At 55.7% G+C, this 13499-nt stretch overlaps 1 protein-coding gene across 1 annotated transcript in view; it reads left to right on the top strand.

Annotated features, from left to right (window-relative positions):
* The window catches only part of PLIN1 (perilipin 1), a 25120-nt gene extending 19197 nt beyond the window's left edge, over positions 1-5923 (top strand). Inside the window, exons 4-9 of the mRNA XM_077774258.1 lie at positions 793-875; positions 2154-2418; positions 2739-2911; positions 4593-4790; positions 5185-5430; positions 5522-5923. Of these exons, the coding sequence (XP_077630384.1) occupies positions 793-875; positions 2154-2418; positions 2739-2911; positions 4593-4790; positions 5185-5430; positions 5522-5923 (1367 nt within the window). The remainder of the gene's footprint in view (positions 1-792; positions 876-2153; positions 2419-2738; positions 2912-4592; positions 4791-5184; positions 5431-5521) is intronic.
* The last annotated feature ends 7576 nt before the right edge of the window (positions 5924-13499 follow it).

Raw genomic sequence — 13499 nt, 5'->3', positions numbered from 1 at the left:
TGCCCATTCACAAGTTGGCCAAGTCATCTGGGTTCTCTGCTGCTTGAGAAGTTTGTGAAGAAACGTCAGCTATCTGGAGAAAGCATATATGAAAGAATATAGAACCCATCGCCTTGGTCGTGATCACAGGGCTACATCTTTGGCGGCCCCTGGGCAGTATCTCCTAGAAGCATTTGCGGCCCCTGGCACTTGCCCCGCTCTCTGGGGCAACTGCTTTCTCTTCCCTGTGACCCTCTTCTGGCTGAGGGTCTTCTGACTCCTAGAGGTTAGAAGGAAGGGCGTGGGCAGCCTGGGGCCCAGAACACCTGTGGCAGGACTTGGTCACCTACAGAACTAAGCCGTGCCCCCGCTCCTCCCCGCAAGGCCCCTGGAGGGCCCTGCTGTCCCTCCTCACACGCCCGCACTGTCCTCCTTTGCGCCCACCCAGAGAGGTGAGGACAGGGAGGGAGTTGGTGATTCAGAGTCTCTGCCTGTTCCCCCTGCAAGGCGGGAGCCGTCAATCCACATGTTACAAATGAGGCTCCGGGGGCTGGGGTGGCTGAGACGCCCTTGCAGCCCACTTTGCCGGTGCAGGCATGGGGCTTCGAGTGCAGACCTGCCTGCCCACAGAGGTCCTATCCAGACGGAAGGCGGGCCTCTCGGGGACGGGAGGGGGCTGCAGGGGACCCTCGGCCTCCCGAATGCACTGGGGGGTTTGAAGGCTCTGCAGCACCTTCCTTGGCATGGGGGCCATTGCTAGACTCTCACACACCCCCCCCCCCCCCCCCCCCCCCCGTGGCCCTTCATTTCCAGTCACAGCAGCCAACGAGCTGGCCTGCCGAGGCCTGGACCACTTGGAGGAAAAGATCCCAGCCCTCCAGTACCCTCCTGAAAAGGTGAGCCCCCTTCCTCTTCTCTAATGTGCTCTGTGGTCCCGCCTCTCAGGAGGAGAGGGCACGGGCTGACGGTATCATGACTGTCAGTCTTTCATTCCAGTGCAGGTGCCCCCTAAGCTTGGGGGTGCCTGCCTGCCCCTAAGTCCACACAGCAGGCTTCCGCCTCTCCCTGCGGCTCCAAATGAAGGCAGCCTTTCCGGAAAGCAGGCACGGCCCTGGGGGCAGACTCAGGAGCTTAGAGTGGGTCTCAACTGCTTTCTGATCCCACCGCAACCCCAGCCCTGCCCCAGGACATCTGGTCGGCCTGCACTGGGCCACTTGGTAACTATAGTCCCCTAAGATCACGGGTCACACTCCTCAGATCGCGGGGTTTTAGTCCCATGTCCTTGAGATGTGGACCATGAGACTGAAAAGGTCACTTTACCTAGCTTCACTGGAGATTTGCTAGGTAAGGGCTTTGGGGACTAAGCTCTATCTCACTGACCAACGGTCTACTCATCCCACAAGTATTTCCTGAACCCCCACCCCATGCCAGGGGCCACAATGCGACTTGTGGGGCCTTCCCATTTAATCCTTCTGTCCGTCCTCTGGGACAGGGCGGGGATCCCCATTTTACAGATGAGAAAGCTGGTGACTTTTCCCTGGCCACACAGCCTAAGTGGAGGCCGCATGAGAGCAGGTCTGTTTGGCTCAGAGGCCTGTGCTCTTCACGTCTTTCCGGATGAAGGGCTTCTGTGTCACCAAAGAGCTCCCAGGCTAATAGGAGAGAAAGAGAATTATTTCAATACAGAACTGGTAGCAAGAACAGCCACATCTCTGAGTCAATATAAACGCAGATGGGAATGTGAGTGGTGTTCTGAGGGAAGGACAGAGAAGGCATTAGAGGAATTTGTGTGCGTGAGAACATCCAGACAGGTGTCATCAGGGAGGTGACCTTTCCGGGCGAAGGACAGTTAGGATCTTGATAGGTGGAAGTGGGGGCGAGGAAGCCAGAAGGTCCATCCACAGGGAGAAGTGGAGTGTTTTCCCTTTAAAACCCAGGTTAATCAAGAGGCCCAGATATTGGTGCCGGTCCCCGGGGCCTTTATTTTTTAAGTAAGCTCAACAACGCCCAGTGTGGGATTTGAACTCATAACCTCGCTATCAAGAGTCAGAGGTGCTCTGCTGACTGAGCCAGCCAGGCACCCCTTGCCTGGGCCTTTAAATGAGGCCTTCCTGGGAGCTGGGCTCAGGGCCACCAGACCCACAGGCCTGACCCCCCCTCCCCGCTTCCCCCAGATCGCCTCTGAGCTGAAGGACACCATCTCAACCCGCCTTCGCAGTGCCAGGAATAGCATCAGCGTTCCCCTCGCCAGCACTTCGGACAAGGTCCTGGGGGCCGCTCTGGCCAGCTGCGAGCTCGCCTGGGGGGTGGCCAAAGACACGGCCGAGTATGCTGCCAACACCCGGGCCGGCCGGCTGGCCTCCGGGGGGGCCGACCTGGCCCTGGGTGGTGTCGAGAAGGTGGTAGAGTACCTCCTCCCTTCAGCCAAGGAAGAGTCAGGTATCTGCCCTGAGGGGGGGCTGGCAGACCACCCCCCACCCGGGAAGTGAGTCCCCTCCCCGTGCTGCCTGGGAATTAGCAAGAGGCAGCCAGGGCTCATCCAGCCGCTGCTTCTGGAACAGGGAAGGCCTGGCGAGATGTTAGGCGGAACCATCCACATACAGTCTCCTCTCCCCATTTGTAAGTGGGGCAAGTGAGTGACCCGAGTCGCCAGCAAACTTGTAGTAGAACCGGGAGCACTTCCCAACCCTAGACATAGCCCAGCTTCCCGAGCCCTTCTCTGACCAACTTTCCTCTCTGTCCCCCCAAATCCCACCCAGCCCCTGATCCAGGACACCCGCAGGTCCAGAAGCCTCCCAAAGGCAAGCGGAGCCTGGTGAGCAGGGTCGGTGCCCTGGCCAACACCCTGTCCCAACACACCTTCCAGACCACATCCCGGGTGCTGAAGCAGGGCCACGCCCTGGCCATGTGGATCCCAGGTGTGGCGCCCCTGGTGAGTGTCTGCCCTGAGCCCTGGCTGACCCCCAGCCTGGGTCCCTCCTGTCCCCACCCTACGGCACCCCTGGTCCTAGGAACATCCCCCCTCCAGCCTGGCCTGGGGATCCTGGTCTAAGAACAAGAGGCCTTAAGGGGTGAGGGCCAGTCCTCTGGGCTGCAGGACGTGAGCCGAGGGCAAGCCTGCCTTGCTAGGGTGTCCCTTCCTGTCCCTCTGAGTCCCCCCCCACCCGAATTCATCCCACTAGGGGGCCTTCTGCCTATGAGGGAGCAGGCACCCCCAGCTGCTGGGCTGCTATCCAGACACTAGGGAGTGTCCCCTGTGAATAGGCCAGACCCCAAGCCCCTTCTGCTGGGGAGAGAGTGCTAGCTAGCCGGGCTGCATCCCTGACCACCCCCAGGTTTCAAAATTTCCCTTCCCAGAGGTTTCTCATTTGCATCCTACTTGCCCCCAGGGTAAAGCTGCCTTTTCTAGGCAAGATTAGGGCTAACTCCCCACCATACCCACTCCCACCTCTGTGTATTTTAGCAGAGATAGACCGCATTGTTTTCCTAAGGACCTTTAGTAAGAAACGGAGGCCAAATAAAGGAAAATAAAGGAAACACAAACAATATTAAAGCGTAAAGGCCAGCAAACAAAAGAGCCACTTCTCAGCCATCATTTGGGTGGCACTTTTAAAAGCAGTGTCAGCCCTGACACATTCGTTCAAGCTAACGTTTGCTGAGACCGTGCTATGCACCAAGTTCTGTGGCTCCCTTCTGTCCCCTGCACCGGGGGGGTCATTGCCCAGCAGGGGCTGAGACAGACCCGTGTCCCAGCCTTACATGCAGCAGGGAGAGCCTACTCTACTGTGTAGCCTCAGGGACCCTGTTCACGTACAGCATGGGGGTGTCCCCTGGAGGTGTATGCTGGGTGTTCGTAGAGCTCCTTAGGGTTCAGAGGGAGCCCAGCTGTCCCTCAAGGGGACACCAGCACACCTGCCCAGGTCTGTTTCTGCCCATGGAGCACCGGGTTCCTCTTGACTTTTTCACTCTTTAAAGATCTCCAAGGAGTATCTACTAAAGCTAAACACACATACCCCCGAAGACCCACCAGTTCCACCCACCAGAAACGAGAGCTTATGTGCCCCAAAGACACATCGAAATGTTCCTATCAGGCTTTATCCTTAGCCAAGAACTGGAAACAACACAGGCGTCCGTCCATGCACCGCAGGACCCGTGAATTGTGGCATCCGTGCGTGGGGGCCACAGGGAAGGGAAGGAGCTATTGTGATGTGCAAGCGCACGGCTGAACCTCACAGCACGATGTTGAATAAAGGAAGCTATTCGTGAAAGAAAACACATAGGATGAGTCCATTTATATGAAGTTCAGAAATGGGCAAAACCAAGGCATGGTGGTAGAGGTCAAAATGTGGTCCCCCTTGGGGGCCCCACCTGCGTGGGGGGCACAGGGAGACTTCTGGGGGGTTGAAAAGGGTCTGTGTCCTGATCTGTGGGAGTTACGCAAGCATGTGCTTAGGACACCTCACAGAGCCGCGCTATGATGTGCCCCCTCCAGGGATGGAAGTCATCACCCAATAACAAGTTCTAGGACAGTCGGCTGGGGCTGACCCCGGAGGGGTGGGGGTTTGCGGGCGAATCCAGCAGCCTGTGGCCTTCCTCCCCTCCCCCCCCCCCAGAGCAGTCTGGCCCAGTGGGGAGCGTCGGCGGCCTTGCAGGTGGTGTCGCGGCGGGAGAGTGAGGTGCGGGTGCCCTGGCTGCACAGCCTCGCCGCCACCCAGGAGGAGGACCACGGTGACCACACAGACAGAGAGGAGACGGAGGAGGAAGAGGGGGAGGAGGAGGAGTCCGATGCCGAGGAGAACAGGCTCAATGAGGTAAGGGGGCGAGAAGCTGAGCGGGGACCTGGACACCCCCGGGTCCCACAGCCCAGTGGGGGGACGAGAAAAGAGGCATGGGGTGAAACAGGGGTCTCTGCCCCCGGAGCTCCGAGACGTGGTGCCCGCCTGCTGCACCGCCCACCTCACCCGCGGGCAGCCTCTGTGCCCGTCTCTCGCTGACCCGCAAAGTAGGCAGGGCGGAGACCGTCGACCTCATTCTGCCAGTGAAGAAGCAGGTTCAGAGAGGGGAAGTGACCTGCCCAAGGCCACACAGCAAGTGGCAGAGCCAGGCCTACAATTTTTTCAGTTTGGTGTCCCCGTGCTNGGTGGCGAGGAGGGGGAGGGCCTGGGGAGCAGCAGCAGGAGGTGCTGACCTAGCTCTGGCCCCCAGGTGGCAGCCCTGCCTGGCCCACAAGGGCTCCTGGGCAGCGTGGCCCACACCGTGCGGAAGGCCCTGCAGAGCACCGTGTCAGCCGTGACGTGGGCGCCCGTGGCCGTGCTGAGCTCGGCAGCCAGGCTGCTGCACCTCGGCCCGGCCCCCGCGGTCTCCTCCAGCAAGGGGAGGGCCATGTCCCTGTCGGACGCCCTGAAGGGCGTCACTGACAACGTGGTGGACACGGTGGTGCACTACGTGCCGGTGAGTCCCGCCCCAGGGGCCTGGGAAGCTCTGACCCGGCTGCAGTGGCCTTCCTGTCCCCAGTCTCCTTGGCGGTGCTCCTGATCCTCAGAACCCCAGGAACATCGTGACCCACGACGGCCTGGACTGGGGGCCCTTGCCAACCCCCAAGAGTATAGAGACGGAGACTCTGGCTAGAGACCTTTCCCCATGTGCCCCCTGCCGACCATCAGTCGGGGTCGCGGGTGGCCCAGCCCTCACCTCAGCAAGTGAGGAGGCGCTGCTTCCTGGGAAGGGGCTGGAGGGAGGTGTGCAGGGCGCCTGGGGGCTGGGCTACGATCCGGGGCACAGCGGCTGCTGCACCCCCATCCTGGCACCTATCGCCAATAGGAAAAAACTAGGAAGCACCAAGACTGTCTCTTTGGGCGTCCGGGGGCCCCCTTCCCAGAGCGCGCCCGTTACAGGTTGTGCCAGCTCGGGGCTGCCAGTAGGGCGCCAGGCCCCCCGGAGCTAGCAAGGCTTGGGGGCCGGTGTGCTGAGCCACTCCCTTCCGGAGAGGCAGGCCAGGGGTCCTGGCAGCCAGCGTGCTCACCCTGGGCCCCAGCTAGGGCCAGGCATGGGCACCCTCCCCCGGGCCGAAGCGCGCACAACTCCTCCCCAAGGAGAGGTGGGGAAGCCACTCTCTTTCCACCGGGGGACCCCTGCGGGAGGCTCGAGGCGTCCGGGAACTTTGGGAGGAGGGGATGCCTGCCTTGCATAGCGTCTGGCCCGTGGAGACCACTGGAGAGGGCANCACTCCCAAGGGAGCGCTGACTTCTTCCGAGTGGAGCCCCAGCCTCCTCCCGCGGCGCTGCCGAGGCGCGCACCGTCTTCTTCGCACCCTTCCGGGGCCTAGCTGTCAGAACCTATTCTTAAGAAGCATCCGAGCAGCAGCTTGCTTTGATTCTACGCCCTGTGTTTATTTTACCAAAGGATTAATTGCCTGACTTGATGTCTCACGTCTTTAACCAGACTGGTTGCCAAAGGGCATTTGTTTCCAAAATGTAGATCCAGCCTCTGCAGACAAATCTTAAGCAGGAGTTTCTGACATCCGTTGAAGCCCTGAGCTCGGAGATCCCCCCCTGAGTATCCAGGCTCTGCGCAGACCGCTTTGAAGGGGGCAACAGTTAGGTGCGAAAGCTGTCGTGTGTTTCTATAAAGAGTAGCCTCCGGTTCCTGAGCACCTGGGACTCTTCCCAGGCTGAGCCCGGGCCTGCGCGCTGTAGCGCCACCTTCTGGCTCGCAGCCTTCCACCTGCGCGTTCACGCTTCCGTGGCCTTTTGAACGCTGCCGTCAATGGTGACCTTTCACCTGGCTGAAGTCTAACCTGGATAGACCATATGTATGGCCTCTGTCGCCACAGCTCATTCCAAGCCCTGTTTTTGAAAATGTCCATATTTGGTAAATCTAGGGAAGGCATACAGAAAACTAAAAAATTCAAATATTGCAAAAGGGGGTGTGTCTTCCTCACTGAGTTCTCCAGTTCTCCTTCACAAAAAGCACCGTGTTGTCAGTCTCTTGTGTATCCTTCAGGTACAGGCTGTGCGTGTGCAAGCCCACCCTGCACACTCCCCGCTTTGTTCACACAGCTGTGGGATGTTAGCCTGTAACAGGACATCTGAGAGATCCTGTCTATCCCTATCATAAATCCCCCTTGCCCTTTTTAATGGCCACCTAGTAAGTGCTGCGTGACACAGATGTGCTGTCTTTGGCTTAACTAGTTTCCTAATAATGGGCTTCTAAGTTGTTTCCATTTTTTTTTGCTCTTGCAAACAGTGCTACAATAAATGTCTGTATACAGAATGTTTTGTGCTGATGCGTAGACGTATGTATCGGAGACATTGATAACTTGGAACCGGGGCATGGTGGGTAAAAGAGTATGTGCATTTTACATATCATTAGATGATGCTAAGTAGCCTTCCAGACCAAACTCGGATTTTCTTGTTATCGTCATCTGCAGCTGTCAGTCCTTTTAAATGTGTACTTATTTATTTTGAGAGAGAAAGAGAGAGTGTGCGTGTCTGTGTGTGTGTGTGCCCCTAAGGGAGGGGCACAGAGAGAGTAAGAGAGAAAGTCCCAGGCAAGCTCCTCTCTCTCAGCACAGAGCCCAATGTGGGGCTCAAACTCATGAACTGTGAGATCATGATCTGAGCGGAAATTAAGAGTCGGACACTTAACCAACTGAGCCACCCAGGTGCCCCTCTCTCAGTCCTTTAGGATGTCCATATATACGTTCCCCATAGGTTCCCCCCCCCCGACCTGTAAGCACCCTCTCAGCCCCCACTCTGTTGCACATCTGAGAGCCCAGCTTTCTGGCAGATCTTTGGTGTAATGAGTCGTTGGCCTTGATCCATGGTTTTGGAATCCGAGGATGCCCAGAATGGAGAGATGGCAGTGCCGGTGGACGTGCGCATGTGGACGTGGCCAGGACTCTGAGCTAGGCTTGGGCACCCCACCCCACCTGTACAATCCGCACCACCTCCAGCAGTTCCCTGGGGAGGGAATGCAGTCTGGCAAGAGGAGCCCTTATAAATAAGCTGATACGTGGGGCGCCTGGGTGGCTCAGCGGGTTAAGTATCCGACTTCAGCCCAGGTCATGATCTCACGGTTTGTGGATCAGAGCCCCGCGTTGGGTTCTCTGCTGACAGCTCGGAGCCCCGAGCCTGCTTCGGATTCTGTGCCTCCCTCTCTCTCTGCCCCTCTCCTGCTCATGCTCTGTCTGTCTCTCAAAATTAAAATAAAATTATCAGTAAAAAATGTTTAAATAAATAAATTGGCTAGTAGGACGGGCTAAAGAGAGAGAGTGCAGCCTGGCCCTGGCAGGGCTTCCCTGGCCAGCTGCTGGAGCAGTGACCTCAGGCCTGGTGTGCGGAGAGAAACGCCCTCTCAGCTGCCAATCACAGCACATACCGCAGGATGGACCCTTCCCCTGCCCACCTCTCAATGTAAGAGGCAGAACGTGAGCAGTGCTGTTAGAACGTCCTATGCAGTCTCCTTCTCTGAAACATGAGAATGATTTCACCAGTCATTACCAACCTTTGTTACATTTACGTGCATGACGGTCCACGTTTGGTCTCCAGCTTCTTCACTTTCAGAGTCTGAACGAATCTTTTTTTAATATTTATTTTTGAGAGGAGAGAGAGAGAGACAAACAGCAAGCGGGGGAGGGACAGTGAGAGAGGGCGGGACAGAGCATCCGAAGCTGGCCCCATGCTCTCAGCACAGAGCCCAACGCGGGGCTCAAACTCACAAACCACAAGATCATGACCAGAGCCGGAGTTGAACGCCCAACTGACTGAGCCACCCATGTGCCCCTAAATGAATTGTTTTGACCGCTGTGGTAACAGGCTTCTCCATATCATTTGAGCTCAGGACCCCGGCTGCTTTAGAATATTTGGGACCAACAGTGTAACCCTAGAGCATATCCGAGAACACGGGGGTTTCACAACTTTTCCCAAATGCTTGCATTTTTATCGCATTATTGCATATATCGAATTATATTTTGAATTCTATATAGCAGAAAGTGCCACAGCTTTTGGCCGCTTCTGACGGATAGAGGCTCAATGCGGAGACTTCATGATACGTTGACCAGCCTCTCTTTATCTTTGAAAAATCTAGGATGTGGTAGAGAGTGACTCCTGTCCTAGGGCTCTCCAAAGAAACAGCCCCAACAGGTCTGGTGGTATTTATATAAATAAATACCAACAGGAAGTGTACATACACACAGAGAGAGGGATTCATTACCAGGAATTAACTCACACAGTCATGGAGGCTGGCGAGTCCTGAGATCTACAGGGTGAGTCAGCAAGCTGGAGACCCAGGAGAGCCAATGGTTTGTTCAAGTGCAAGCCCAAGTTTGTTCAAGGGAAGGCCCGAGAGCCAATGGTGTAGTTCTAGACCAGTCCAAGAGCTGGCAGGCTCAGAACTCAGTTTGAGTCTGAAGGCAGAATAAAAGCCAAAGTCTCAGTGCAAGGAAAGTCAGGCGGGAAAACTCTTATTTGGGACAGGGTCAGCCTTTTGGTTTTATTCAGGCCTTCACCTGATTGGACGGGGCCCACCCACATTGGGAAGGGAGATCTGCTTTCCTCAAAGTGCGCCAATTAATATGTTAATCTCGCTCAAAAATGCCCTCACAAAATCATCTAAAATAATGTTTGGCCAAATATCTGGGCATCCCATGGCCCAGTCAAGTCGATATATAAAATGATGGGACCCTCACACTTCCAGCACCATGCAGACTCCTGTACACATTCCAATCCATCATAGTCAGCCCACCCTTTGGCCGGTGGCTACTTCCGGGGGGCAGCCCTCAGCTGTTTGGCACATGGGATGTGAGGGAAGCTGCTCTTAGGGCTCCTAGGAAAAGTTCCCTTGATCCAAGGAACGTGCCTTCCTCCTCTGAACGTTTTTATGGTTGAAGGTGATAATGGCCAGAGAAATGGACAGGCTAGGTCCTTTGTCACACCGCCACTGACTCAGCCCGCCCCAGAGCCCTCCTCCCTCTCAACTGTGTCTCAGCTGAGATAACAAACGGCCTTATTGTTCAAGCCACTTCAAGTTGTGATTTGCGTTCTTCGAGCTTGAGGGCTTCCTAATAGAGATCTCTCCGAAGAGACCTGGCAATTTCTGCAGCCTTTAATTACACTGCCTGCCTGGGACAGACAATCTTCTACAGACATAATAAATTCAGTTTCACTACTACATCAGAGTTCCATCTTTCTAATGACATTTAAAGGGACAAATATGTTTTTAGATTTTAATTAAAATTCAACCATGCACGATGCTCCTGATGCAATCCATCCATCAGAGGTCACAGAGGTGAAGACACTGCCTCCTTCAGGGGCACGTGAACATCTCCTGGTGCCAAGTTTCCCTCAGCAATGACTACAGTGTTAAATGTGAGAAAAATGCAAAACTTAGAACTGAAGAAGCATTTTTTGTTTTTGTTTTTTTTTTTTTGATGTGGGAGGTAGACGTTTCTTCTGGGTTTCTTTTTGGTTGGGGGGGAAGGTCGGGACTGAGAGTGGAAAACAGAGATGACCAAAGAAGGGACCCTGAGCTGAGGATGGGATTGCCTGGCATGCAGATGGGGGACTTGACTTCTCGAGCATAAGATGTCATCAAGAGGATGATCCTTTATTCTCCGGAGGCGCCCTATGCCCTCTCTGCCACTCTGTGCCCGCAAGAGGAAAACACGAGCCACCGTGACCTGTATTTCTGCTAATGCAAAAAGGTTTTCCTTCCTTTTTTCAATAACTGTTACCACAAACTTCTACAGAGTGATGGTGTCAGGCCTGGGGCCGAGGACAAGGGCACAGAGGTAAATAAGGCACACTCCTTTCTTTCTTTCTTTTTAAAATGCTTTTATTTTTTTCTGAGAGAGAGAGAGACAGCGTGAACAGGTGAGGGTCAGAGAGAAGGGGAGACACAGAATCCGAAACAGGTTCCAGGCTCTGAACTAGCTGTCAGCACAGAGCCCGACGCGGGGCTCGAACCCATGAACTGTGAGATCATGACCTGAGCTGAAGTCAGACACTTAACTGACTGAGCCACCCAGGCGCCCCTCTTTCTTTCTTTTTTTATTAAAAATGTTTTTTAATGTTTTATTTATTTCTGAGAAAGAGAGAGAGGCAGCATGAGCAGGGGAGGGTCAGAGAGAGAGGGAGATACAGAATCTGAAACAGGCTCCGGGCTCTGAGCTGTTAGCACAGAGCCCGACGCGGGGCTCGAACCCACGAACCGTGAGATCATGACCTGAGTGGAAGTTGGATGCTCAACCGACTGAGCCACCCAGGCACCCCAAGGCACACTCCTTTCAAGGAGCTCTCAGTTTAGCAGGTAAAGTGGACAAGTGATAATATGTGTATCATATATGTGTATGTAATATATAAGTATGTGCTTGTATATCGTAGGGCTAGAGTCTGAATGTGTGTGTCCACCTGCAAGTTCAGACGTTGAAATCCTGTCCCTCAAGGTGATGGGACTGAAGGTGGGAACTTCGGGAGGTGGTCAGGTCATGAAAGCGGAGCCCTTGTGAATGCGGTCAGTGTCCTTATAGGAGAGACCTCAGAGAGCTAGCTTGTCTCTTCTGCCATGTGAGGGCAGACGTGGGCCCTCTGGGGCATCCGGGAAGTGGGCTCTCATCTGACACTGAATCTGCCAGTGGCGTGATCCTGGACTTCCCAGCCCCCAGAACTTGAGAGATAAGTGTTTGCGGTTTATAAGCTGCCCAGTTTGGGGCATTTTGTTCTATTAGCCTGAATGGACTAAGACCTATCGAGAACAAGAGTTGGAAGGTACCCTCCGAGACACTGACTGTTCTTACCTGCCTCCTTCATATTTTGTACTCTATTATTATTTTTAAAAATGTTTTAATGTTGGTTTATTTTAAATTTTTTAAAAACATGTTTATTATGTTTTTGAGACAGAGACAGAGAAGGAGTGAGGGAGGAGCAGAGAGAGCGGGAGACACAGAAACCAAAGCAGGTTCCAGGCTTCGAGCTGTCAGCACAGAGCCCCACACGGGGCTCGAACTCACAAACCGTGAGATCAGGACCTGAGCCGAAGTCGGATGCTTAACCCAGGGTCCCCTATTAGTATTACTTTAATTGGCATGTGTTACAGAGACAGGAGGGAGACCAGTGAGGGGGCTCTGCAGGGGTCCAGGTGAGGGACAGTGGTGGCTGGGGGTCCAGGGCGTAGAGGACAAAGAGCTTTCCCTGGACTGGAAGCTACGGAGAAGGGGATGTAAGGGCTCAGTGGTGGACAGAAGAGATGAAGACCAGGACGGCTTGAGTGACGCGGTGGATGGTGCGGGGCACACTGGAAGTGATATTTGGGGGCAGAGCCCAGGGGACGCCCCTGCCCAGGTAGATGCAGGATGAACAGACCCTCTGCAAGGCCGCCACGAGCTGTTCACCCAGCATAACCTCCCTAACTGGAGAGGTTGGCTAAGACCCCACAGGGAACCTCACCTCCAGCACAAGCGACTACCAGTGCAGCCTACCAGCCTACGGGCGGTCACCCTGCTCATCACAGCTGGGGGCTTACAAGCCAGCGCCATGGGGCCAGGCCTTGTCACGGCCTGTCCTGGGCAAGGCGCCCCGGGAGGGGGGTGGGCAGGTCCATCCTGTTCTCTGTCCGGCATTCTAGAAGGTGAAATAGCAGCTCCCTGGCGGCTTCATCCATCCACCCCTTACCGGGGTCACTCTGGCTCTTGGCAGACAAGGGGCCCAGCAAGGCTCTTTCTAGTGTGAGTGCAGAGGGTGCAGCCAGGGCCCGTTCACACAGGGTGGAGAGGGCCCCCAGCCCAAGCTCGAGAATCTCATGGGGGATGGGTCCTTCTCAGCTTTAGAAGGGGTGGTGAAATCAGGGAGAAAAGCGGGGCGGAGGCTTCCTGGGGATGGGGAAGGGAGAGAGATGCTGACCTTTCAAGGGGCGTCGGCAGTGCTGGGATAGAGGGGTAATTAATCATGGCGGGAGGAGAGAAAGTCTGCACCCGAACGAATGAATTAATGAATAAATAGTAGCTTATCTCTAGTCCACTGTTACACAGAATCTATGGTGGGAAAATCCGCTCTCGCGGAGCGAAAAAGTCTCCTAGTTAGTTTTCGTCTTCTCACCTGTTGCAACTTGCATGGTCGGATTCAGGAGCCCCGCTCCATGAGCAGGTGGGCCTCTCCAGCTGGGAGAATCAGGCCGGCCCTGGTGGTCGCTGGGACCCCAGAATTCGGCAAGTCAGCGCTGGAATCCGGCGCCCTNTGGGGTGGGGGGGGGGGAGGCGCGCGCTCGCCCCCTCCCTGCGCAGGCCTGCGCCCGGTGGCAGCGGGAGCCGGCACTTGGGGAGCCCTGACCCAGCACGAGGAGCCTCTGTCTTTGCATACCAGCCTCCTGGAGGCCCCTCCCTGAGCGGGCGGGGGCACCTCCTTCCCTAAGTCGGGGGCCTGAGGCCAGCATCCCGGGCCTGGCCGGGAGGAGCGAGCGCAGACGCTGGGAGAGTCGGGTCCGCGTTTGTAGTCACTTTTCCACACTCCGGGAGCTCCTGTGGCGCG

This window comes from Crocuta crocuta, unplaced genomic scaffold (genome assembly GCF_008692635.1).
Source record: "Crocuta crocuta isolate KB4526 unplaced genomic scaffold, BGI_CrCroc_1.0 scaffold7, whole genome shotgun sequence".
Lineage (NCBI taxonomy): Eukaryota > Metazoa > Chordata > Mammalia > Carnivora > Hyaenidae > Crocuta > Crocuta crocuta.
Note: the sequence above shows the minus strand (reverse complement) of the source record. Positions and strands in the feature narration are given on the sequence as shown.